This window comes from Saccopteryx bilineata, chromosome 6 (assembly GCF_036850765.1).
Source record: "Saccopteryx bilineata isolate mSacBil1 chromosome 6, mSacBil1_pri_phased_curated, whole genome shotgun sequence".
NCBI classification, from domain to species: domain Eukaryota; kingdom Metazoa; phylum Chordata; class Mammalia; order Chiroptera; family Emballonuridae; genus Saccopteryx; species Saccopteryx bilineata.
Window position 1 is genome coordinate 207,305,671 of NC_089495.1, and position 27,085 is coordinate 207,332,755.

The 27,085-nt window shown below is 47.1% G+C and overlaps 1 protein-coding gene across 1 annotated transcript; it reads right to left on the minus strand.

Moving 5' to 3' along the window:
- On the minus strand, window positions 1-25,904 carry LOC136308229 (zinc finger protein 343-like). The gene is made up of 5 exons (XM_066235503.1): window positions 25,828-25,904; window positions 24,808-25,060; window positions 6,379-6,437; window positions 1,504-1,630; window positions 1-788 (listed from the first exon to the last, which is right to left on the minus strand). Exons 1-5 carry the CDS (start codon window positions 25,897-25,899, stop codon window positions 766-768), a joined length of 534 nt encoding a protein of 177 aa, XP_066091600.1. The 5' UTR covers window positions 25,900-25,904; the 3' UTR covers window positions 1-765.
- Between the last annotated feature and the right edge of the window lie 1,181 nt (window positions 25,905-27,085).

Here is a 27,085-nt window from a genome sequence, read left to right on the forward strand (position 1 = left end):
GGTTTGGAGAAGCAGATGGGCGCTTCTCCTGTGTGCCCTGGCCGGGAATCAAACCCGGGTCCTCTGCACGCCAGGTCGACGCTCTACCGCTGAGCCAACCGGCCAGGGCCATGCTCGGTTTTTTTGGCGAATTTTGACACATCAAGCTCAAAAGATTGCCCATCACTGGCCTAGCATGTAGGTGTCCCCGGTTTGATTCCAGGTACTGCGGATGGCTTCACGGCCTTGCCATAGGCACAGAAATATATCTATTGCCAAGTAACAAAGCAATACCCCAAGTGGGCAGAGCATTGCTGGGCAGAGGCCTTGCGGGTGGATCCCAGTCAAGGCCCATGTAAAAGTCTTTGTCTCTGACTCCCTGCTATTCATTTAAGAAAAACTAAAAAAAATTTTTTAAAATATTTTGATTAAGTGTTGAAATATTATTTTGATAAATTGGATAACATAGGGTTGTTAATTTCACTCATTTACTGTCAACTTTTAAAAAAATGTAGTTACTAGAAAACTTTAAATTATCCCTGTGGTTCACATTGTATTTGCACAGCACAGCACTGACCTAGAACAAGGGGTGGGAGAAATAGAGCTTCCGACCTATTTAATCCACCTCTCTCTCTTTGTACAGTCGACAAGCTCAGGATGACTTTTAAATTATTAAAGAGACGAAAGCCAGTCAAAAGAATAATAGTTCGTGACACATAAAAACAATATGAAATTCAAACTTTGTTGTCCGCAGAAAAAGTCTTACGGGGACACAATGATACTCCTTCATCCACGTGCCGTCCTGGCTACTTTAGCACGACAGGGAGAGAGTTCAGAGCCGTTAGAGATTGCATCACCAACAAAACACCTAAAGTAGCTATCTTCTGGCCCTTTACAGAAAAAATGGCTAATGGCTGACTCAGAGTAATGCTGCAATTAAAGGTATTTATCAACCTAGGATTAAAGAATCAATATAAGTTTCCAAATAAAAGTGAAAACACCAGCTTAGGAAACTCAAACCTCGGGCAGTTGCAGAAGGCGTTACTCTCTACTCTCCCACGTGCAAACTGCACTTCCAGTCCCACCGGCCTCCTTACAATTCCCTACCCCTGGGAGGGACATCCCTTCCCTGAGGCCTTAGCGCCAACACGTCTCCACCTGAAGTGTTCTTGCCCCAGATACAGAGAATCTATCTCCCTCACATTAGTCTTTGGTCAAATGTTACCTCTTCATTGATTTCAAATTCAGCCCACCACCAGTCACAACTGATACTCCTTTGTCCTGCTTCATTTGATCATTATTTTTGACTAGGAAGTGCTTATCACCATCTAAGGTACCATCCTATCACTGCAGGGGAAGCTGCTTGTTTCTTATCTGACTCAATACATAGGGGAAAGTAAGCCCCTACGGGCAGGGGTTTCTATTCCTTTACTTATGTGGGGCTCTAAGTGTCTGAAACATTTTCTGGCTCATGGTGGGTGGTCCATCCCACTACCGCAGTGAAGAAAAAAAAAACAGCCTCACCCAGTGAGAGCAGGTTCCTGTAGTTCTCCAGCATCACTTCCTTGTACAGGCTCCTCTGCGCAGGACTCAGCATCCTCCATTCCGTCTTTGTGAAGACCACGGCCACATCCCTGAATGTGATCGGTACCTATTAACCAGCAATCCGTTAATAAACAGCAATTCACCGTCAATTTTCCAAGCATGATGCACAAATTTCGTGGCCCTGGTCAATTTGGATCTAAAAAAATTGGTCTACTTCTTTCCCTAGTACACAGTTCTAGGCCCCAAATTCTTCTGGCCACGACCATGGCTTTGTATTAGAATCCACAAGGCGGAGAGCCAACGCAAACCCCCATTCCTGGGCCCTGGAAATGGATGATTTCCTTCAGGAAGTGATTTGTGAATCAATTTGAAACCTGGCCTGACCAGTGTACAGGGGCACTCTGAATAGAGCATCGGACTTGGACACAGAGGACCCAGGTTTGAATCCTCGATATCACCATCTTGAGCGTGGGCTCATCCAGCTGGAACGTGAACTCAACAGCATGAGTGTGGGGGTTGCAGCTTGAGTGTGGGTTCACAGATATGACTCCACGGTCGGTGGGTTGAGTCCAAGGTCGCTGGCTTGAGCTAGGGGTCACTCCCTGTGCTGTAGCTCCCATCTCAAACACAAGTGTGAAAGCAATGACTGAACACTAAAGTGCTGAAATGCAGAATTCATGCTTTTCATCTCTTTCCCTGCCTAGTAGGTCCCTACCGGTCCCTTTTTCAGACTCTCTCTCTCTATCAGTGTCAGTGTCAAAAAAAAAGTTGAAATCTGAAACACTGTTCAGGAAGGTACTGTGAGGATGCACTATGAAGAAATCTTGAGACAGAAGACTTATAGATGCGCAGAAAACATTTATTTTGAAAAGGACTTGGTGTCCACCATGTATTGCCCAACACACAATTCATAACCTGAAACGGAAGGATTAGTGTAAAGTCCAGAAAGATTGTAACTCAGCACAGAACAGAAAAGCTGTTTTCATTTTACAAAACAGGAACATTTGTTTTGACTTCCTCTCATTCTCATATTTGTATCTTCCTTTCCTTTCCTTCCTTCCTTCCTTCCTTCCTTCCTTCCTTCCTCCCTCCCTCCCTCCCTCCCTCCCCTCACTCTGCATCTCTCCCTGTCTTTGTACTTACTTCATTTAATACTGGATATTTTAGGTAAAACATTGTAGCAACTCTGGAGACCAACCCAGCTCCCTCTCAGGCTCTGGCTCTTGTCCCTTGTTCATGTTGTCTGACTCCTCTTGGCGAGTTCAGTAAAGGCTATTGTCCCCGAATATGTGGCTCATCAGCAGGAGAGGCCTGGACATGCACCGTCACACTGACCCTCCCCCTCCAGAAATGACTGTTCTTTTAGCAGAGCTCACACGGCCGTTCTCCCTGAACTGCTTATGTAACCTTAATTAGAATGAAGAAGAAGAATCAACACAAGGATGACCTACACAACATCACCAGATGAAGAAAACATCAGCCTGAGTCTTACATTAATAGCTCGTTAAAGAATAGACTATAGCCTGACCAGGTGGTGGCACAGTGGATAGAGTGTCGGACTGGGATGCGGAAGCACCCAGGTTCGAGACCCCGAGGTCGCCAGCTTGAGCGCGGGCTCATCTGGCTTGAGCAAAGAGCTCACCAGCTTGGACCCAAGGTCCCTGGCTCCAGCAGGGGGTTACTCGGTCTGCTGAAGGCCCACGGTCAAGGCACATGTGAGAAAGCAATCAATGAACAACTAAGAAGTCGCAACACGCAACAAGAAACTGATGATTGATGCTTCTCATCTCTCTCTCTGTTCCTGTCTGTCTGTCCCTGTCTATCTCTGCCTCTGTAAAAAAAAAAAAAGATAAAAAAAAAAAAAAAAAAAAAGAATAGACTATAAAAGAAAAGGAAAAAACCAATTATAATTATCTACAAATCTCACCAAACCTTGGAAGAACACATAACCAGATGAGGAAGCTTCAGCCAGGGCTGCAAAATGGGCCTCCCTCGCTGCACAGTTAAAGGAAGTGTCCTCTAGAGAGATCTGCCCATTCAGGGGTGTCTGAGCCCCTACCAGTTTTTTTTTTTGTTTTTTTGTTTTTGTTTTTGTTTTTTTCTGAAACTGGAAACGGAGAGAGACAGTCAGACAGACTCCCGCATGCGCCCGACCGGGATCCACCCGGCATGCCCACCAGGGGCGATGCTCTGCCCCTCCGGGGCGTCGCTCTGCCGAGACCAGAGCCACTCTAGCGCCAGGGGCAGAGGCCAAGGAGCCATCCCCAGCGCCCGGGCCATCTTTGCTCCAATGGAGCCTCGGCTGCGGGAGGGGAAGAGAGAGACAGAGAGGAAGGGGGGGGGTGGAGGAGCAAATGGGCGCTTCTCCTATGTGCCCTGGCCGGGAATCGAACCCAGGTCCCCCGCACGCCAGGCCGATGCTCTACCGTTGAGCCAACCGGCCAGGGCCAAGCCCCTACCAGTTTTTATGGGAAAGTTTAGCTTGAGGCTATTGAATGAGGGCCCTTTCTGCAATAGCCTCCAGGAACAAAAAAGAGTCATTGCATTCAGAATTGAGCAGTCTGGTAATCAAGTGATTAAGAACATCCTTCCCAGCTTAGGGGAAACTACAGCAGGACCTCTCAACCCAGAGTCAATAACTCAGGCATCCCTGCAACCATTTCTTTTATTGTGACTTTTACGGCTCATGTTCAATTCAGTAAAAATTCACATATTTTTAAATCCTGTTGCTCCACACTCTACTCTGTGTAGAGCCAGTAGTCGTAGCCGTCTCGGCCATGCACATGCACGTTCCCATCAGATTCATGCAGACAATAAAGAAACAGTGGAGCCAAGCGTGGTGGGCCACTCCTTTATTAGAGTCTCTCACCAGCCGACAAGAAACATAAAGGGAAGAACACTTCCCTCTCCATTCATTCAGAGCTCACAGAGCTACTGACACACGATCCAGTTCCACAAGCAGTAGAATCTTCTCTGGGTCCTCCTAGAATCAACGGCCCCGTCAATCTCAGCAGAGCTCACAAAAGCCCAGCACCTGTCTGCTCTCACTCTGCAAAAACCGGCTTCTCTCTCCACCTTCTCCTTCTCAAAACATTAGCATAACAATGCCCTTCCCATGCAGGAAGGTAATTTGCAATTTCACACATCACATATACCTCCTTGGTGCTGCCCCGTGCCATTTTTCACAATAAAAGTGAGCAAACTAAAAAAAGATTACTTTGATATATTCACTGACCGCCTGACCAGGCGGTGGCGCAGTGGATAGAGCATCAGACTGGGATGCTGAGGACCCAGGTTAGAGACCCCGGGGTCGCCAGCTTGAGCAAGGGCTCATCTGGTGTGAGCAAAGCTCACCAGCGTGGACCCAAGGTCGCTGGCTCAGGCAAGGGGTTACTCGGTCTGCTGAAGGCCCGCGGTCAAGGCACATATGAGAAAGCAATCAATGAGCAACTAAGGTGTTGCAATGCGCAACGAAAAACTAATGATTGATGCTTCTCATCTCTTCATTCCTGTCTGTCTGTCCCTGTCTGTTCCTCTCTCTGACTCTCTCTCTCTGTCTCTGTAAAAAAAAAAAAAACTTCACTGACCAACACTCTCCCCTACTTGTTCAAAAACTTCAATAGTAGCCTGATCTGCCGTGGCGCAGTGCATACAGCGTTAACCTGGAACAGAGGTGGCCAGTTCAAATCACTGGGTTTGGAGACTAAGAGACATGGACAGGAGTGTGGTGGTTACGGGGGGGGGGGGGGGGGGGTACAAAGAAAACTGGATTGAGGGTGACGGAGGACGATCTCTCTTTGGGTGATGGGTATGCAACAGAACTAAATGACAAGATAACCTGGAAATGTTTTCTTTGAATATATGTACCCTGATTTATTGATGTCACCCCATTAAAATAAAAATTTATTTATAAAAAGAAAAATCACTGGGTTTGCCTGGTCAAGGTACATACAGGAAGCAAATACTATTTGGAGATGCTTCCAGCTTCTCCTCCATCTTTCTCACTATCCCTCTCTTTCTCTCTCTTTCCCACCTCTCTCAAAATATCAATAAATATAATCTAACAAAAAAAGATTAAAAAAAGTTTGAATAGTAAAAAAAAAGGATGTCTGCTGCAACGGACAGTATCTTGAGCTAATGTGATATGAAGTGAAATTAAAGACTACATTTAAAATTTTTAATAATCAGCCTTGGCCAGTTTGCTCAGCAGTAGAGTGTCGGCCTGATGTGTGGAAGTCCCAGGTTTAATTCCGGGTCAGAGAACACAGGAGAAGCGCCCATCTGCTTCTCCACCCCTTCCCCTCACCTTTCTGTCTATCTCTCTCTTCTGCTCCCACAGCCAAGGCTACAATAGAGCAAAGTTGGCCCTGGCACAGAGGACACTGCATGGCCTCTGCCTCAGGCACTAGAATAGCTCTGGTTGCAACGGAGCAATGCCCCAGATGGGCAAAGCATCGCCCCCAGTGGGCATGCCGGGTGGATCCCGAATGGTCACATGTGGGGGTCTGTCAGACTGCCTCCCCGCTTCTAACTTCAGAATAATACAAAAAATAAAATAAATTTTAAAAATAAAACAAAATTTTGAATAATCTCAGTTTTTCAAGAAAATCCCTTATATTTGGCTCTTTCCTGAGCTCCACTAATACTGTGTAGATTTCCTAACAAGGACAATAAAACACACAAATGCAGGGGTCATTCTAAATTGAACAACATGGTGTATGACACAGGCATGAACTATGTAATGCTGTTTGCTTTTTCTCTTCTCCAGAAAAGAGAATATCCAGTTCACCTATTTTCTGGAAAACAAGCCATCATTTCAGAAAAAAAGAAGGAAAAAATGTAGCCCCAACTCACCAGTGTTTTGGGTTTTCCCTTCTTTTCTTGGAGCGAGTCAGTGCAGTTGGAAGGCAGACCTAAGAGAAGAACAAAGCTCTGAGGGTGCAGGCCTCCCAGAATGCCCCGGGGAGCAGCTCCTCGGAGCCCAGGACAGAGGGAGCAGTCCCTTTACTCAGCTGGGGTCACTACAGTGCTCTCAGCTAAGCCCAGAGCCTTACTCCTCCTCCACACCTGTCCAGACTCTCAGCAACTCTCACCTTTAGCCACATGACTTCGGGTCAGATACTTCATGGTCTCCACGTCTTCCCTGTTCTCCTCCTGGTCCTGCTCTCCCAAGGTTGAAGGATCAGGCAGTCACCGCCTAGGGGTCACACCAGTGTTTGCCCTGAAATTCTACCTTCCAGCCAGGTAGATGTTAGATTCAGGGAGTACTGGAGCTGCCAAAGAGTGTAACTATTGCAGGAACAGTAAGTGCTGATATGGCTCCTGTGAGGCTGGGAACAAAGAAGGTCAGAGACCCTTATCAGAAGTTTAGGTTTGAAATTCGCCACTAAGCTAAAACCGGCCCGTTGCTATGCCGGCCCCTGTTGCTATGCTGCGTGTGACCTCCCTAGCCAATAGCTAAACTGCCACATCTGCTTCTGTCTATGCTTGCTCACTTAGGATATATAAGGGCTTGGCTGTAAGCTCCAGGCGCAGCTCCCATTTGCAGCTCCTTGTGGGCACGGTGTCTCCGGACATCTCGGGAGTTCTCCCCTGCGCAGGTTAAACTGGCCAATAAAGTAACATCTTAACTCCTGAAAGTCTCCGACATTTGTTCTCGTACCCGGTGGATGCTACAGTAGACGTTAATTTTATTGCAATGCTGATTTCTGCTCCTGCCCCAGGTCACTTCTCCAAACCCTTCTTGTGAAAGCCCACCGTGTTTCCACGAAGCCAGCACCTGCGGGTGGAGCAGCAATGTGACGTTTCCACACTCCTTACTGTACAAATCAGGCACTGCAGCTCCTGAGAGCTCCCACCCCAACCGCATCCCCACTCACTCACCGACTTGGGCCAATCACCCCCACAAAAACAAGCCCCAAACCCCAGAACTCTATATTCACAGTCAGTCCGGGGTTCCCACAACCATTCACACACGCATGACCCAAGTAGGTGTCCCGTTGCCAAAAACAGAGGGGCTATAGGGTCGGTTCTGCACCCCCACCCACCACAGGGAACGCCTATTTAGCTCTGGCTGAACTCGAGTGCCCAGAGCCCAAGTAAACTTCGGGAATGCACGCCTGCAGCCACCTCCCTATGTGCATTGTATGGCCCAGAATCATCTCAATTCATCCAAAATATGATATGAGAGTTACTGCACACCCGCTCCAGAGAGAGAGAGAGAGAGAGAGAGAACTCAGGTACTCCGGTCAAGCTGAATCTCATCCCAATTCCCTGCCCCAAAACGAACATCTGATTCCGCGATCTGGCTCCTAAAATGAAACCTCTAGCACTTCCCGTTCTACTACTGCACACCAGCCTCACTCATCCTGGGTCCAACCCACCAGCTCCCACCACGGCTCCTAACCCTACGCACCGCCTCTCCATCCCTCCTTCCAGCTCGGTAGTCACCCAGGCAGCCCGCGAACGCTAGAACCAGCAGCAGAGGTTCACGTGATCTCTCTGCTCATCTGCGCAAGAACTACAGTTCCCAGAATCTCTGCAGGCTTCGCCTGCCATTGGCCGCAACACAACTACGTATAACCCACGAGTATAATATACCTAAATATTGTATACTGTAGTGGCACCCGAGACGTTTTGAAATTTTTAATTTATTGATTTTAGATAGAGAGAGTGGAAGTCAGACAAAGAGAGAGAGAGAGAGAAACTTGGATTTTTGTTCCACTGATTTATGAATTCATTGGTCAATTTTTGTATGTACCCTGACTGAGGATTAAAACTGCAATCTTGGCACATTACCCGATGCTCTAACCAACTGAACAATCCAACCAGCTCGACCGCTCTCTAATTCTAAATTACTCAAGTATTCAGAGACAACAATTCCGGGTAGTAGTCTGTTCCCAAGGTTTCAACTGGAAAGACTACAGTTCCCAGAAGGCTCTGCGGCAACATCTCCTGAGGTTTTTCCCGTGGAGAGGATTTCTCACCCAGGTTCATTGCGGAGAAAGCATTTCCGGTTTCTCAATCCAGGTTTTTCTCACTCACTGGCTGTGAGCCTTTTCTCCGCTTTGGCAAGTCTTTCCCTTCCCGCGACCCAGGGTAACTCACCGCGTGTCAGGAGGGTTACACGCCTCCTTCTGTGCGCGCCTTCTAAGAGTGGCTCCGTGCTACTGGCCCGACTCTGTGGATAGCCCCACGTCACTAGCAGGAAAACCACGGAAGGCAAAGCTGTCACCCCACTGTGGATACTGTGTAGTCGATTTCCTCTCTCCAAGTCAGCTGGTGGCAGCGAAATGCAGGACGGCTTAACAACACAGTACAGGACACGATGTGAAAACTGAAATGAGAGTTGGGGAAGCCAGGTTCCCCAAAATTATAACGAGGGTCCTCTCTCCTTGTCCTCCTGCCAGGTGATAGACCTACATGAAGTGTTTCCCGAGATGGACAGGGAAGCTCTAAGGAGGGTCTAAGCACGGAGGTGACTGGACCTGGCCCTTGGCCACAACTCCATCCTCATCTCTGGCTTCCCCCTACTCCAGTAGACAGTTCCACCCTCCTAGACCTCGCATTTCCTCCTCGAGTTAAACTCCTCCCTGTCTCTCTCTCCACCCTTCCCCCATGTTTGGTTAGTGGTCTAATCCTCCCTAAGATGTAGGATCAGATTTCTGTCTCCAGGAAGTCTCCTCTGGGCTCATTGTCAGACATGAATTTCCTTGATCCCCAGAGAACATTTCCCAGAGCTCTTACCATTCTATTCTGTGCTAGTCTGTTCAGAGCTGTCAGTTAGGAGACTGTGACCTTTTTTTTTTTTTTTTAATTCATTTTAGAGAAGAGAGAGAAAGAGACAGAGAGAGAGAGGAGAGAGAGACAGGGGGAGGAGCAGGAAGCATCAACTCTCATATGTGCCTTGACCAGGCAAGCCCAGGGTTTCGAACCGGCTACCTCAGCATTTCCAGGTTGACGTTTTATCCACTGCACCACCACAGGTCAGGCAGACTGTGACCTTTTTGAAGAATGCACCATCTGTTGTGGCACTGCTACATTTTATATCCAGAATAAATCCTATAAACATTATTCTCAGTAAAATTAATAATTGTTTGGATGGATGGATGATGGTTGGATGGATGGATGGATGATGGATGCATGGAAGATATTTTCATGGAAAGGCTCAAAAACGTCAGCCATTTTCCACTTTCTGTGGGGGGTGGCTCTCTGTTCAGGGGCAGGGCAGAGATAAGGGGGCAAGGTTGTATCAGAGGATGTCTTGAATTGCTGTTTTTACTGAAACAGTCACACCATCATTGGTGTGACTACCAACCCCACATCTCCAACTTCTGTTTCAGCTTTCTAAAAGAAGCGATCACAAAGATCACTCACATAACTATGTTCAGCTATTACAACTCTTCACTCTGAAATAGGAGTGTCTCCCAGCCAACCCTGCACCCTGCTGATGTACACTGGTCACTTGATGGTAGACAGCCGTGGGAGTTGAATAGCTGTGCTCTTCTAAAATGTTTATTCCTGCGCTCCCTTCCTATTACTCTTTTCGAGGTGTTTCCATGTTGAAATCACCAAAATGTCCAGCCAGTATATCTCGGTAACATTCCAGCTTTAAACGCACCCATGTTTCCCGGGTCCACCTACACCTCTCTCTGCTTTGTTCGTCAATCTGCTATCACCTGAATTTCTTTCCAGTTTACTTGGAGATTTCAGTGAGAGCTTAACTAAGATTCTCCCCCTGGATATCATGAATAAATAAATATTCCTGAAAGTTGAATACAGGACTTAGTGTTTATATGCATGTGTTCATTTCTGTAAGGACAATTAACTGTTTTTCTTAGTCTCAAAAAAAACGTATTATGTTAACAGAAACAGAGAGAGGGGCAGATAGGGACAGACAGACAGGGAGATCAGAAACATCTATTCTTCCTTCCCGCACCTCAGTTGTTCATCGATTGCTTTCTCATATGTAGAATTGTCAAATTGGGCTATTTGAGCTCAGAAGGAGGAGGAATAGGAAAGGGTGTGGCCAAACACCAGACCATTGGACTAAGAAACAACAGCTGGGGTATGTCGAAGCTGTCTTGGACAAAATAGTAGGATGATGTGTCTAAGCAGGAGGATCCTTGGATAAGTGAGCTGAGGTGACTTGTCATTGAAGGTTTATTTATGGTTCTTTAAACCCATGAGTAACTAAGAGTCCCAAAGCAATGATTCATGATGGGAGGAGTGATCACAACTAAAGTGATCACAACTAAGTGATCACAACTAAAGAGAGTGTACCAGTAAAGGGTCCCTGAAAATGTAGGGCTTGAATAGACCATTAAAAAACAGTGATGTCTTGATGTGGATGAGAGCAGAGTCGAAATTCAGAGAAAGAAAACCCAGGCGGTGTAGCCTTCACAGCAGCCAACGAAAGTCATCATTTAGAAGCAACAATTCAGTTCTCAGTGACTGGGGAAGGCTCTCCCCTCTGGAGCCTTGATCATTCACTCCATGCAAAGGCTCACATTCCCCAACAAATCTACTAGATTTATTTAGGACTCATTTCTTCAAGAGTTGGATTTATGCAGGAAACCTGGGCTGTGAATGCGAATTCTTTTCCAGGTGCAGGTGTGACTAAGGGGCACAGACTGAGCTTAAGAGATTACTGGAACAGAAGGACGGGAAAACAAGAGGATGAACTGTGTATGAAAATTGTTAAGCTGGTGGCCACGGCCACGGCCCTGCAGATGCGGGTTCACGTTGGATTCTGGCCGAAGGTAAAGGAACGATGGAGACAGAAAATGTTAAGCCATTCTGTTTCTTAGTCTTGTAACGCAGATCAAACAGGCAGGAAGGACCGCTTCCCTCTCACTCAGGGCTCCCAAGCCCAGATCATTCTGGGCGTCAACACTCCCCGTCTCCCTCTGCACTCTCCAGCAAACAATAGGAAACAATAGCCCCTTCCCAAGGAGGAAGACAATCCAGTTTGTTATTTGCTACCAAGGGCAGCACCTACATCCTTCCATACAGTATACACAGAGGGTGCTGCCCCAATAAAGAAGTAAACCTAAACAGTTTTTACCCAACAAAAATATAACAGTGGTCATTCTTAAGTTACTTAAATGATGCCTTTTATTTCTTTATTCCAATTACAAGAAGTGAAAAAAGAAAGATGTCTATTTAGCACCTAGTGCCATCTTTACTCTCATATGGTGGTGGGGGGGGTGTTCCCGACTTTTGAGAGCCCCTCAAAGGTGACTCATAATTGATGTGGTGATTCGTGGAAACAAGTATGAACTCTTGGAAGGTTGAGGAAAAACAACAGGATGAAGCTCTGCCGCGGACCAGCGCAGCTTCCAAATAACGGTGCGGAATTAAGGAAACACACTTTGTCAGAACAAAACCGATGGGACCGGGAGGACTCCTCAAACTGCCTGGCAGCATCTGAGTGCCTCACAGCCTCAGTTCGCTTTATTATATGGACCTATGCATATCAAGGACCCTGATACAAAGTTGCACATCAAAGGCTAAGACAGGAACTCTCCCAAGGCAAAAACAGTATACATTAGTGAATTTTACAAACATCTGAAAACAAAGAGTCAGAGGAAGGGTATGTATATTGCTTCCTGCAACCCAAGGAAGGAAGTGGAGTGGGTGCAAACACAGAGCATCAAAGCCAAATATGGAGATGGAGGGGGTAGAACTTAAGCCCCCTGCCAAGCCTTGAATCTATAATGGCTTTTTGCCATTACCGGTCCACAACAAAGCTCCACCCACAAACCCTGCCCACATCTGTCTTCTCCCCGAGTGTCCCCTGGAGCACTATGAGGTATGACTAATTGCGCTCCCAGGCCACGTAAAGTTTCTCCAAATGTACTGCAGTAATGCAGTCAAATCGGAACTACCAACATCCAGTGTCGTGGTGAAAAAACCTACTCAAGGCACAAACTGACTGCAAGAGGAAGAGGGAGAGGCCTAGGGGACAGGCAATGAAGACCTCCGGAGCTCTGATTCTCACAGCTGTTATTGAGCAGAGGACAAAACTTCTATATAAGAACAAGGGAACAGGATTACAGAGGAGGAAGGTCAGGTGATAAGGGAAAAGAATGAATGAATAAGAGACTTTTTGCTGACATGAAGAAAGGGATATTATGGGTCAGTACATTCTTTTTCTTTTGCTAATTATCAAGTACAAAGGATGTGGAAATCTAGAATCTCTAAGCTACTTTATAAAAGCCAATTCAGGAGCACTTCTCTGTGTCTGACAAAGGTCACTCACTCACAGTGTCTTGGTGTTGCAAACAACACATTCACTCAGGGCTATTAACTAAAGTTTCCCAGTTAAGTCATAGAGTTCAAAGTTAGATGGCTGGTTGCCTACAATGCAGATGTTCTATGATGTATCCTGAGGTGAGCTTTTCCCTAGTCTGTGCCCATTCATCTCACACACACTGAACGTATACGCTGACATTTGTGAGGGTTGGTTTATGGCCACAGCTGTGACTATTCTCCTTATACACTTCAGAGGTCTCGTGAGAGTGGAGTCCCTGGAGACAATGGGTGGAGAATTGAGTGGTTTATTGGTGAATGAGGGCTGGAATGGGCAGAGACAGGAGCTGACCTGCAATGTGTTCACAACTGAGATCTCATGGGCACTCCTGACCCAGGATGACCCTCTGAACCCAACAGAATCAAGGGGTGAGGTTTTGTCTCCCCATCTCAATCAGTCATGGGCAGGAATCACTGTGTCAAGGGGCTGATCTCTGTGGCTGAGAGCAGGTCCTATAGAAGAATTTATCACTGCGCCCATCAGCAGCTGCAGGGGTGTGGGTCCTGATAAGGTGATCTGAGCAGAGCTCCACAGGATCCCCACTGAGGGATCTCCCCACGGCATGAGAAGAAGGATGCACGATCACAGGATCCCTGTCCATAATGCCTTCACGCACACGGCTGGTCTCTGAGTATGCCTTCACGTGCCAGCCTATTGGTTACTGGGTGTTCGATCAGGGTTGAATTTTCGCTAACACCTCACCGACAGTCCCTGCACACACTCTTCCCGCCTAAGTGCCTCCTTCTTGTGCAATGGGGGCTGACTTACAGCTAAAGCTACCTGCATGCTGCATGCATGCGACTCCTCTGGTGAATGTGTCCTTGGTGCCTGATGACATCTGACACATCTCTGCAGTCTAACTTGCTTTACCCACACACAAGGGGACAGTCGGGTGTCTCTCTGGTGTGAGATGAGGTCTCACTGATTGCTGGAGTCCTCACCATGATCCCTGCATACGCAAGGCTTCCCCCCTCCCTGTGTCCTCAGGTGTCTCATGACATCAGACCTGTAGCTAAAGCTTTACCCACACATTCCCGAAAATGTCATGCTCGTCCTTAAAAGTATCCTCTGCTGATTAAAAAGTTCTGCTTTCCAGATAAAGTCTTGTCCACAGCAAACGCACTTCTAAGGATTCTCCCCCAAGCATGTCCTCTGGTGTCTCCTGAGGGCTGACGCATCAGCAAATCCTCATCTACACTCTGGGCACATGTACAGCTTCTCCCGCAAATGAATAGAATGGTGTTGAATAAGATCTGAACTATGTCTGAAGCTCTGCCCACGTTCTCTGCAAACATGCTTCTTCCGAGTGTTTCCTCTGGTGAGTCCAAAGGGATGACTTCCGCTATACCCTCGGACACACTCACCACACATAAAGGACTTCTCCGAGGTAGTCCGGTGTCTCATGAAGTTGCCCTTAAAACCAAGTCCTCGTACACACTCGGGGCATACCTAGAGCTTCTACCTCGAGTAGGCAGACCAGTGTTTCTTCAAGTATAACTTCAAACTAAATCCTCGTCTACACTCCTGGCACAGATAATGTTCTCCCTCAAGTCAGTCCGCTGGTGTGTCCTGAGGTCTCTCAGATAACCAAATTCTCCTCCACATTCCAGGCACACATAGCGTGTCTACTCTGAGTGAGTCCTCTGGTGTCTCCTGAGTGCTGACTTATAACCAAATCCTCGTCATCACTCCAGGCAAACAAAGGGCTTCTCCCCTGAGTGAGTCCTCTGGTGTGTTTTGAGGGTTGACTTCTCATGCAATCCTCATCCACACTTCGGACACACAAAGGGCTTGTCCCCCGAGTGAGTCCTCTGGTGTCTTCTGAGGTCTCTCAGAAAACCAAATTCTCATCCACACTCCAGGCGCACATAGGGTGTCCCCCCCAGTGAGTTATCTGGTGTGTCCTGAGGGCTAACTTATAACCAAAGGTTTGTCCATACTCAGGGCAAATGTGGGGCTTCTCCCCTGAGTGAGTCCTCTGCTGTGCTTTGAGGGTTGAAATCCTTGCCCACACGACAAGCACATGAACGGCTTCTCCTGCTGTGGGCCAGCTGCAACAAGTACACTCAGGTCCCCAGCTGGAATGGTATGGAATTAGAAAAAATAGACTGAAAGTCTGAAAGAATATAAAAGATGGGTGTGAAAGGGCCCTGCAATTCCTGCTAGCAGTAAATACTGCCCTAGCAGGGAGCAAAACATGGGGTTTGGCACCAGAAACCCTATTCTTCCTTATTTACACCGCAAAGTGAAAATTAGCATATCAATGACTTTTCTGATTACATTTTTTTTTTTTCAGTGACAGAGAGAGAGAGACAGATAGGGACAGACAGATAGGAATGGAGAGAGATGAGAAGCATCGACCATCAGTTTTTCGTTGCGCCATCTTAGTTGTTCATTGATTGCTTTCTCATATGTGCCTTGACCGTGGGCCTTCAGCAGACTAAGTAACCCCTTCCTCAAGCCAGCGACCTTGGGTCCAAGCTGGTGAGCATTTTGCTCAAGTCAGATGAGCCCGCGCTCAAGCTGGCGACCTCGGGGTCTCAAACCTGGGTCCTCAGCATCCAAGGCCGACACTCTATCCCAGGGGTCCCCAAACCGTTTATGCAGGGGGCCAGTTCACTGTTCCTCAGACCATTGGAGGGCCGGACTATAAAAAAAAACTATGGCCTGACCTGTGGTGGCACAGTGGATAAAGCGTCAACCTGAAAACACTGAATTTGCCGGTTCAAAACCCTGGCTTGCCTGGCCAAGGCACATATGGGAGTTGATGCTTCCTGCTCCTCCCCCTTCTCTCTTTCTCTCTCTCTCTCTCTCCTCTCTAAAATGAATTTTTAAAAAATTAAAAAACAAAAGAAAACTATGAACAAATCCCTATGCACACTGCACATATCTTATTTTAAAGTAAAAAAACAAAACAGGAACAAATACAATATTTAAAATAAAGTAAATTTAAATTAACAAACGGACCAGTATTTCAATGGGAACTATGGGCCTACTTTTGGCTAATGAGATGGTCAATGTGCTCCTCTCGCTGACCACCAATGAAAGAGGTGCCCCTTCCGGAAGTGCGGTGGGGGCCGGATAAATGGCCTGGGGGGGCAGATAAATGGCCTCGGGGGGGCCAGATAAATGGCCTTGGGGGGGCCAGATAAATGGCCTCGGGGGGCCGCATGCGGCCCGCGGGGCCGTAGTTTGGGGACCCCTGCTCTATCCACTGCACCACTGCTTGCTCAGGCTGATTACACTTTCCGAGTCAACTCAAAAACTCTACCAAGTGTGGAAAACCCCCACCAATTCTCAACATCCTAACTTTACAAAAAGAAGAACCTTGCTCCAGTTTCTCTGGGAAACACCAGGGGTAGGATGAGCAAATACATGGAGGTGTGGGGAAGGGCTTAGCCTTTTACACCTTCACAGAACAAGTGGTGTGAGGGATTGGACAGCAGCCAGGTCCCAGCACCTCTGTCCCTCAGAAACAACGCTAAAAACCCTGTTGATATTTCGGTCCCCAACACTCTCCCCTGAGTGAGTCCGCTGGTGTCTCCTGAGGAGCGAGTTATAACGAAATCCGCGTCCACACTCTGGGCACATGAAGGGCATCTCCCCCGAGTGAGTCATCTCGTGTGACCTGAGGTATTTCATATGACTAAATTCTCGTCCACATTCCAGGCACACATAGGGTGTCTCCCTTGAGTGAGTCCTCTGGTGTCTGCTGAGGGATGACTTAGAATCAAATCCTTGTCCACACTCTGGGCACACGAAGGGTGTCTCCCCGCTGTGAGTCATCTGGTGTGTCCTGAGGGCTAACTTATAACCAAATCCACGTCCACACTCAGGACAAATAAAGGGCTTCTCCCCAGAGTGAGTCCTCTGGTGTGCTTTGAGGGTTGACTTCTCACGAAATCCTCGTCCACACTCCAAGCACATGAAGGGCTTTTCCCCTGAGTGAGTCATCTGGTGTCTCCTGAGTTTTGAAATAACATGAAATCCTCGTCCACAATCTGGGCACATGAATGGCTTCTCCCCTGAGTGAGTCATCTGGTGTGTCCTGAGGTCTCTCAAAAAACAATATTCTCGTCCACATTCCAGGCACACAAAGGGTTTCTTTGCCAAGTGAGTCATCTGGTGATTCCTGAGGGCTGACTTATAACCAAATCCTCTTCCGCACTCTGGGCACATGAAGGGTTTCTCACCAGAGTGAGTCCGCTGGTGTCTCCTGAGGTGTGCGTTATCACGAAATTTTTGTCCACACTCCGGGCACATGAAGGGCTTCTCTCCCGAGTGAGTCATCTGGTGTCTCTTGAGTTTTGACTTAACAAGAAATTCTTGTCCACACTCTGGGCACATGAAGGGCTTCTCCACCGAGCGACTTCCCTGGTGTATCATGACATTTGATTTATCACCAAATCTTTGGCTACACTCACCACATAGAAAAGGATTCTCCATGGATGACTGTATCCCTGGGTGTCTGAGGAAGTGTGATGTGAGTGTGAAGCCTCTCCCACACTGCCTGCAAACATAGCGATTCTCCCCTGAGAGGGTCACCGTATCTGCCATAAGGTTTGATTCCAAACTGCAGTCAGGTTCATGTTCATTATAGCATACAGGTCTGGATCTCGGGGTTTCCAATTTATTTCTCCCCTTGTCTGTCTGCACAGGGCTTACCCCTTGGGCTGAGCTGGGCTCTATTTCTAGCACCACATGACCTTCCCTGGAAGGTCCTTGGGGTGGGCTGTGGAATGTGCCTGAGGTTTCCCCCTCCTCCATCTGCACAAACAAAACTCTCAAGCCGTCTTCTCTGCCTTCACCTTCTGTGTTTTCCCTCCAGCAACTCTGAGAAAAAGATGTCCACTCCTGATTCCACAGGACCGAATTCCCCGGATGGAAGTCACACGTGTCCGAGCACATGGGAAGCACCTGCTGGCTGGGCAGTGGCTCCCGGGAGAAGGCCAGAATTCGAGAAAACCTGGGGTCCATTTCTGGTTTTGATTGTGCTGTGGAAAGAAAGTTCAATCAGAGAAGCCCCAACAGGCTGCAGAAATTCCTGCCTGGTCTCAGGTAAACTAGTGCCCTCCTGCCACACCTGTTATTAATAATATGTCTGTAACATCATTTGTTTCTACCAATGATTTCTTTTTTTTTTTTTAAGAGACAGAGAGAGAGTCAGAGAGAGGGATAGACAGAGACAGACAGACAGGAACGGAAAAAAGAGAAGCATCAATTATTGGTTTTTCATTACGCATTGCGACACCTTAGTTGTTCATTGATTGCTTTCTCATATGTGCCTTGACCACGGGCCTTCAGCAGACCGAGTAACCCCTTGCTGGAGCCAGCAACCTTGGGTCCAAGCTGATGAGCTTTTTGCTCAAACCAGATGAGCCCGCGCTCAAGCTGGCGACCTCGGGGGTCTCGAACCAGGGTCCTCGACATCTCAGTCCTACGCTCTATCCACTGCGCCACTGCTGTTCAGGCCACTAATGATTTCTTTAGGTTCTGTTTCTACACAGTCCCTTTTCTTTGGAAATCCAGTGGAACCATCCCAGAAACATCTTCTACATGTCACTCAGACTGGGCACCTTCCAGGTCAGCAATCTGCCCTGTAAATACCTTCAATACACCAGCTCTTTCTTTCTAGTAAGTCAGCCAATCTGTGACACTCGCATGGATGCCTTGTTTACACTTCTGTTGTACTTGGAGGTGACAGTCTCTATGATCTATGTGGAAATCTTCTTCATGACTTTACTTGTTACAAAAAAAAAAAAAAAGAAAGACTGAACACATAAAAAGTTACTTAATCAGAAGGGCTTCCAGACATAGGAAATGGTATAATACACAGTGGTTGATCAGAGTTTTTAAGAAATGAATCTGGATTTCAGGATGCCCATCTGCAAAGAATTACTTGGAAGAAATAATTTCTAAGTACTAAGTCTCTATTAAGTACTGTGACTTCTGCCATGAGAAAGAAAGACATAGTTCATCGTTTCAGGATTCTGGAACCCTGGCCCAGACCAATCTCATCACACTGACATCACACTTCTCAACAGCATTTCCTTGGACCAATGGAGATTCTTGAAGGATTAGTGCCACTCTGAAACACATTTTTAAAAGCCACAATGTGGTTTCATGATTGCCACTATCTTCTTCATTTTTTTTTTGTATTTTTCTGAAGCTGGAAACGGGGAGAGACAGTCAGACAGACTCCCCCATGCGCCAGACCGGGATCCACCTGGCACGCCCACCAAGGGCCACACTCTGCCCACCAGGGGGCGATGCTCTGCCCCTCCGGGGCGTCGCTCTGTTGCAACCAGAGCCACTCTAGCGCCTGGGGCAGAGGCCAAGGAGCCATCCCCAGCGCCCAGGCCATCTTTGCTCCAATGGAGCCTCGGCTGCGGGAGGGGAAGAGAGAGACAGAGAGGAAGGAGAGGGGGAGGGGTGGAGAAGCAGATGGGCGCTTCTCCTGTGTGCCCTGGCCGGGAATCAAACCTGGGACTCCTGCACACCAGGCCAACGCTCTACCACTGAGCCAACCGGCCAGGGCCTTCTTCATTTTTAAGAATACTAGACCCAGCCTGACCAGGCGGTGGCGCAGTGGATAGAGTGTCAGACTGGGACATGAAGGACCCAGACTAGAAACCCCGAGGTCACCAGCTTGAGCGTGGGCTCATCTGGTTTGAACAAGGCTCACTAGCTTGATCCTAAGGTCACTGGCTTGCACTAGGGGTCACTCTGTCTGCTATAGTTTTCAGGTCAAGGCATATATGAGAAAGTAATAATGAGAAATTAAGGTACTGCAATAAAGAATTGATGTTTCTCATTTCTCTCCCTTCTGGTCTATTTCTATCTGTACCTCTGTCTGTCTCTGTCACAAAAAAAAAAGAAAAAAAGAATAGCAGACCCAGACAGAGGTAGTTCTTTTACCAAGATTCCAGAACCGTTAGAGTTGAACAAGAGGCCATACAAGACATGAACATTTGGCCCTGCTCTGTCAGCTCAGTGGTAGAGTGTCAGCCTAGCATGTAGGTGTCCCGGGTGTGGTTCCTGGTCAGGGCAACAGAACTGACCATCTGCTTCTCCACCACTCACCTATTCCCTTCTCTCTATCTCTCTCTCTCTTCCCCTTTCCCAGCCATGACTCAGTTAGAGGGTGTTAAACCCAGATGCTGAGGACTGCTCCACGGCCTCGCCTCGGGCACTAAGATATCTCTGTTGCCAAGCAACAGAGCAATGGTCCCAGGTGGACAGAGCGCCCTGTAGGAGAAGCCTGGTGGATGGATCCTATTCGGAACCCATGCGGGAGTCTTTCTCTTTGACTCCGTGGATCTCACTTAAGGAATACGCAAAAAAAATTCTGTTTAGCCCTGGTCGGTTGGCTCAGTGGTAGAGGGTCGGCCTGGCGTGCAGAAATCCCGGGTTCGATTCCCGGCCAGGGCACACAGGAGAAGCGCCCATCTGCTTCTCCACCCCTCCCCTCTCCTTCCTCTCTGTCTCTCTCTTCCCCTCCCGCAGCCAAGGCTCCATTGGAGCAAAGATGGCCGGGGCGCTGGGGATGGCTCCTTGGCCTCTGCCCCAGGCGCTGGAGTGGCTCTGGTCTCAACAGAGCAACGCCCCGGAGGGGCAGAGCGTCGCCCCCTGGTGGGCGTGCCGGGTGGATCCCGTTTGGGCGCATGCGGGAGTCTCTGTCTCTCCCCGTTTCCAACTTCAGAAAAATACAAAAAAAAAAAAATTTTTTTGTTTAATGTTTTGATTACATGTTAAAATAATATTTTGCTATATTGGATGACATAACATTGTTAATTTCACACATTTATGTCTATTTTTTAATAAATATAGTTAAAATTTTTAAATTATTCTTATGGCTCACATTATATTTACACAGAACAGCAAGGATCTAGAACAGGGGTGGGAACAATATAGCTTCTTACATATATAATCCTCCCTTCTGTTTTTCTGTCCATAAGCTCAGGATGGTTTTTACATTGTGAACCATACGCAAACAAGCCAAAAGAATAATACTTCATGACACATAAAAACGACATGAAATTCAAATTTTGGTTTCCACAAAAAAATCTTAAGGGGACAGAAACATACCCACTCACCTACCTACCATCCTGGCTACTTTAGTGTGACAGAAACAGAGGTCAGAGCAGTTAGAGACCGGTTTAACAACAAAACACCAAAAAGAGCTATTCTCTGGCCCTTAATAGAAAAAGTGGCCAATGGCTGATTCAGAGTAATGTTGCAATTGAAAGTATTTATCCACTAGGATTAAAGAACCAATGTAAGTTTCTAAATAAAAGAGAAAAGAACTAGCTCATGAAACTCAAACCTCCAACAGTTAGAAGGCGTTTCTCTCTACTCTCCCACGTGCAAACTGCACTTCCAGTCCCACCGGCCTCCTTACAATTCCCTACCCCTGGGAGGAACATCTCTTCCTTAATGTCTTAGTGCCAACATGTCTCTACCTGAAATGCTATTTCCTTTCACACACACAGTCTAACTCCATCACCGCATTACATCTTTAGTCAAATGTTACCTATTCCTTGATTTCAAGTTCAGCCCGCCACCCCGTCACACTTGATACTCCTTTGTTTGTCCTGCTTTATTTGATTATTATTTTTTACCAGGAAGTGCTTAGTATGGTTTAACATACCATTTATCCCTGCACGTGAAGCTTGTTTCTTATCTGTCTCGATACATTGGGAAAAGTAAGACTCCACGGGCAGGGGCTGCTATTCTCTCACTTCTGTGAGGCTCTAAGTGTCTAGAACATCTTCTGGCCCACGGTAGGTGGTCCATCCCGCTACCGCAGTAAGGAAGGACAGAACACAGCCTCACCCAGCGAGAGCAGGTTCCTGTAGTTCTCCAGCATCACGTCTTTGTACAGGCTCCTCTGCGCAGGGCTCAGCATCCTCCATTCCACCTCTGTGAAGACCACGGCCACATCCCTGAATGTGATCGGTACCTATTAACAAGGAATTCATTAACAAGAAGCAAGTCACCATCAATTTTCCAAGTGCGATGAGTAAATCTCGTGGCCCTGGGGGTCTGGATCTACACATGTTGGTCCAGTTCTTTCCCTGGTACACAGTTCTATGTTCCAAATTCTAATGGCCTCGACTATGGCTTTGTATTAAAATTGAAGGGGCGTAGAGCTGACGCATACACCCATTCCTGGGCCCTGGACATTTATAATTTCATTGGAGAAGTGATTTGTGAATCAAATTTTAAACCTGGCCTTACAAGGCTGGGGCACAGTGGTTAGAGCATCGGACTGGGAAGCAGAGGACCCAGGTTCGAATCCCCGATTTCGCTGCTTTGAGTGCAGCCTCATCCAGCTGGAGCATGGACTCAAGGGGATAAGTGTGGGTTCACAGATTTGACCCCATGATCGCTGGCTTTAGTCCAAGGTCACTGGCTTGAGCCAGGGCTCACTCTTTATGCGGTTGCTCCCATCTCAAAGCACAAGTGAGGAAGCAATGATTGAACACTAAGGTGCTATAATGAAGAATTCATGCTTTTCATCTCTCTCCCTTTCTGTCTGTCCCTATCGATCTCTTTTTCAGTCTCTCTCTCTATCAGTGTCAAAAAAAAAACAACCTGAAATCTAAAACAGTGTTTGTTCATGAAGGTGACATTGAGTTTGCATAAGGCGCAAGAGGTGCAGATGGGCATAAAAGATTTTGAAAGGGACTCGGTATCCACAGTGTATCACCCAGCACACATCTCATTACCAGTGAGGGAAGGATTAATGTACCGTCCAGGGACATTTTAACTCAGCACAGAACTGAAAAGTTGTTTTCATTTTATGCAACAGGGAAATATATTTAGACTTCCTCTCATTCTCATATTCGTATGTTCTTTCTTTCTTTCACACCCTGTATCTCTCCCCTTCAATATATACTGTTAAATACTGCACATTTTAGGTAAAATAATGTAGCAACTCTGGAGACCAACCTAACTCCCTGCTCAGGCTGTGGCTCTCGTCACTTGTTCATGTTTTCTGACTCCTCTTGGCGAGTTCAGTAAAGGCTCTTGCCCCAGAATATGTGTCTAATCAGCAGGGGAGGCCGGGACATGCACCATCACGCTGACCCTCCCCCTTCAGAAATGAGTTTGTTTAGCAGGGTTCACTTGGCCGTTCTGCCTGATGTACTTCTGTAACCTTACGTAGTATAAAAAAAAAGAATTAACACAAAGGTGAGCTACACAACAACACCAGACAAAATAAACTTCCACCTGGGCTGTTGTTCCACACATCACCAGATGTAAAAAAACAACGGCCTGAGTCTTAGAGTAATAGCTAGTTAAAACAATAGACTAAGAAAGAAAGAAAAAAAGGAATTATAAGTATGTACAAATATTCTCTAATCTTGGAAAAATACATAACCAGACCAGGAAGCTTCAACCAGGGCTGCAAAATGGGCCTCCCAGTATGCACATTTATGAGGAAGCGTCCTCTAGAGAGAAACGCCCATTCAGATATATCTGAGATGCTACCAGTTTTTATGAGAAAAGTTTGGCTGAAGACTACTGCATGAAAGCCCTTCCTGCATAACCTCTAGGAACAAAAAAGGTCACTACATTCAGAATAACTCACTAGATCGGCAATCACATGATTAAGAACATCCTTCCCAGTTTAGGGGAAACTATAGCAGGACCTCTCAACCCAGAGTCAATAACTCAGTCATTCCTGCAAAAACTCCTTTTTTTGTGAATTTTTCTGCTCATGTTCAACCGAGTTCAAATTCACATTTTTAAGTACTGTTTCTCCACACTATGCTTTGATTCTTCATTTGTTCAAAAATTTCAATAGTATAAAATAAATAGATGTTTGCTACAAAAGACAGTAACTTTAGCTAGTGTGATATAAAATGAAATTAAATAGTACATTTAAAATTTTTTTTTTTTTTTAAAGATTATTTATTTATTTACAGAGACAGAGAGAGAGTCAGTGAGAGGGATAGACAGGACAGACAGACAGGAACGGAGAGATGAGAAGCATCAATCATTAGTTTTGCGTTGCGCATTGCGACACTTTAGTTGTTCATTGAATGCTTTCTCATATGTGCCTTGACCGTGGAGCTACAGCAGACTGAGTAACCCCTTGCTCGAGCCAGCGACCTTGGGTCCAAGGTGGTGAGTTTTTGTTCTAACCAGATGAGCCTGCGCACAAGTTGGCAACCTCGGGTCTCGAACCTGGGTCCTCCGCATCCCAGTCCGACGCTCTATCCACTGCGCCACCGCCTGGTCAGGCCATTTAAAATTTTTAATAATCTTGCCTGACCTGTGGTGGCACACTGGGTAAAGCATTGACCTGGAATGCTGAGGTTACTGGTTTGAAACCCGGACTTGCCTGGTCAAGGCACATATGGGAGTTGATGCTTCCTGCTCCTCCCTCTGTTCTCTCTCTCTTCCCTCTCTCTAATAAAAATGAATAAATTAAAAAAAAGAAAAGAAATACTGACCCCTTTAAAAAAATTTTAATAATCTCACTTTTTCAAAAATATCCCTATATTTTGCACTTTCCTGGGTTCTATTATTCTTGGGTAGATTTTTCAACAAGGACAATAAAACACACAAATGCAGGAGTCATTCCAAATTGACCAACATGGTGCAGGACACAAGCATGAACTGTCTAATGTTGATTGCTTTTCCCTTCCCAAGAAAAGAGAATATCTAGTTTGCCTAGTCAGCATTTCAGAGAAAAGGGAAAAAATGTAACCCCAACTCACCAGTGTTTTGGGCTTTCCCCACTTTTCTTGGAGCGAGTCAGTGCAGTTGGAAGGCAGACCTAGGGGAAGAACAAAGCTCTGAGGGTGCAGGCCTCTCAGAATGCCCCGGGGGAGCAGCTCCTCAGAGCCCAGGACAGAGGGAGCAGTCCCTTTACTCAGCTGGGGTCACTACAGTGCTCTCAGCTAAGCCCAGAGCCTTACTCCTTCTCCTCACCTCTCCAGACTCTCAACTCTCACCTTTAGCCTCATGATTTAGGGTCAGATTCTTCATGGTCTCCATGTCTTCCCTGTTCTCCTCCTGGTCCTGCTCTCTCAAGGCCGAAGTTTGAGACAATGTCATGGCCCTGGGGTCAGACACGTGTTTGCCCTGAAATGCTACCACCCAGTCAGGTAGAACTTGGTTCATCGCAAGATGAAATTCTGCTCCTGCCCCAGGTGACTTCTCCAACCGTCCTTGTGAAAGCCCACCGTGTTTCCAGGAAGCCAGCACCTGCGGGTGGAGCAGCAATGTGACGTTTCCACACTCTTTACTGTACAAATCAGGCACTGCAGGTCCTGAGAGCTCCCACCCCAACCGCATCCCCACTCACTCACCGACTTGGGCCAGAGTCAGCCCCGCACAAACAAGCCCAAAACCCCAGAACTCTGTATTTACAATCAGTCTGGGGTTCCCACAACCATTCAAATATACGCATGACCTCAGTTGGTGTTCCCTTGCCAAAAACAGGGGGGCTATGTGGTCGGATGTGAACCCCCACCCACCACAGGGAATGCCTATTTAGCTCTGGCTTAACTTGAGTCCTCAGAGCCCATGTAAACCTCGGGGGTGCACGTCTGCAGCCTCCACTCTATGTGAATTGTATGGCTCAGAATCATCTCAACTCCTCCAAAAAGTGATATGAGTCTGACCAGGATGTAGTGCAGTGGATAGAGCATCGGACTGGGACGCGGGAAACCCAGATTCGAAAATACGAGGTCGCCAGCTTGAGCTGCGCTCATGTGGTTTGAGCAAAGCCCACCAGCTTGGACCTAAGGTTGCTGACCTTGAATAAAGAGTCACTCGCTCTGCTGTCGTCTCCCCCCCCTCCCCCCATTAAGATTCATATGAGAAAGCAGTCAATGAACAACTAAGGTGCCGCAAGAAAGAATTGATGCTTTTCATCTCTCTCCCTTCCTGTCTCTCCCTATCTACCCCATTCTCTGACTCTCTCTCTTTATGTGTGTTTTTTAAAAAATCATATGAGAATTCCGGCTCACATGCTCCAGCGGGTGACGGAAGGACCCCGGCAGGACCCGCAACTCACGTCTCCCCAGCAAGCTAAATCTCATCCCATTTCCCCGCGCTAAATGGACGTCTGGGGCCCCGTCCCTGCTCCAAAAATGAAACCTCCCGCACTTCCCGTTCCATCTACTGCACATCAGCCTCACTCATCCCGGGTCCAACCCACCAGCTCCCAGCACCGCTCCTAACCCTAGGCACGGACTCTAATCCCTTCTTCCAGCTCGGCAGTCACCCAGGCAGCCCGCAACTACGAGAACCAGCAGCAAAGGTTCACATAATCTCCATGCTCATCCGCAAAACAACTACAATTCCCAGAATCCCTTGCGGCATCTCCTCCCATTGCCTGCAACACAACGACCGTTAAACCACGAGTATAATATTCCTAAATAGCGTATACTGTAGTGGCACCCAACAAGTTTTTCACATTTTTAATATATTGATTTCAGAGAGAAAGCGAGAGTGGAAGTCAGAAAGACAGAGAGAAAGAGAGAAACATGGATTTTTTTATTCCACTAATTTATGCATTCATTGGTTGATTCTTGTATGTACCCTGACTGGGGATCAAACCTGCAATCTTTGCACATTCCCCGATGCTCTAACCAACCGAACAATCCGACTAGCTCGACCTGATCTCTTATTCTAAATTATTCAAGTATAAAGAGAAAATAATTCCGGGTAGTAGTCCGTTCCCAGGATTTCAATCGAAAAGACTACAGTTCCCAGAAGGCTCTACGGCAGCATCTCCTGAGGTTATTTCCCGTGTAGACTATTTCTTACCCAGGTTCAGTGGAGAAAGCATTTCCGGTTTCTGAGTCCAGGTGGTCACCCCGCAGGTTGTGAGGCTGTTCTCGGCTTTGGCATGTATTTCCCTTCCCGTGACCCAGCTAAACTCACTGCGTTTAAGGCAGATTACACACACGCCTCTTTTTTTCCCCCCGAGTGACTTCTAAGTGTGGCTCCCTGCTACTGGCCCACTGTTGGGATGCAAGCCGTGAGGAACGGAACCAGAGCCCAAATTGATTAGGAATTTGAAAAGCCTTTATTAGCACGCCGCCATCTGTCCACTGGCAATTGCAACAGACAACGATGAGCTCCAGGGGACAGAGGTATTTAAGGGCAAAACCCATGAGGTTACAGTTGTTTCAGCACGTTTGCACTATATCTTGCAAAGTTCTCATTGTTCTAAAGATAATAAACCGTCTTCCTGCAATATCTGCAAGGCTGACGCACAAA

Coding starts and splice junctions, on each gene's coding strand:
- LOC136308229 (XM_066235503.1), bottom strand. CDS start 25,899: ATGAGATTTAGCTTGCTGGGGAGACGTGAGTTGCGGGTCCTGCCGGGG. Junction 6,438..24,807: donor CCTAAATCATGAGGCTAAAG/GTGAGAGTTGAG, acceptor TTCTTCTCTTAG/GTCTGCCTTCCAACTGCACT. Junction 789..1,503: donor CAGGAACCTGCTCTCACTGG/GTGAGGCTGTTT, acceptor GTCGTGCTAAAG/TAGCCAGGACGGCACGTGGA.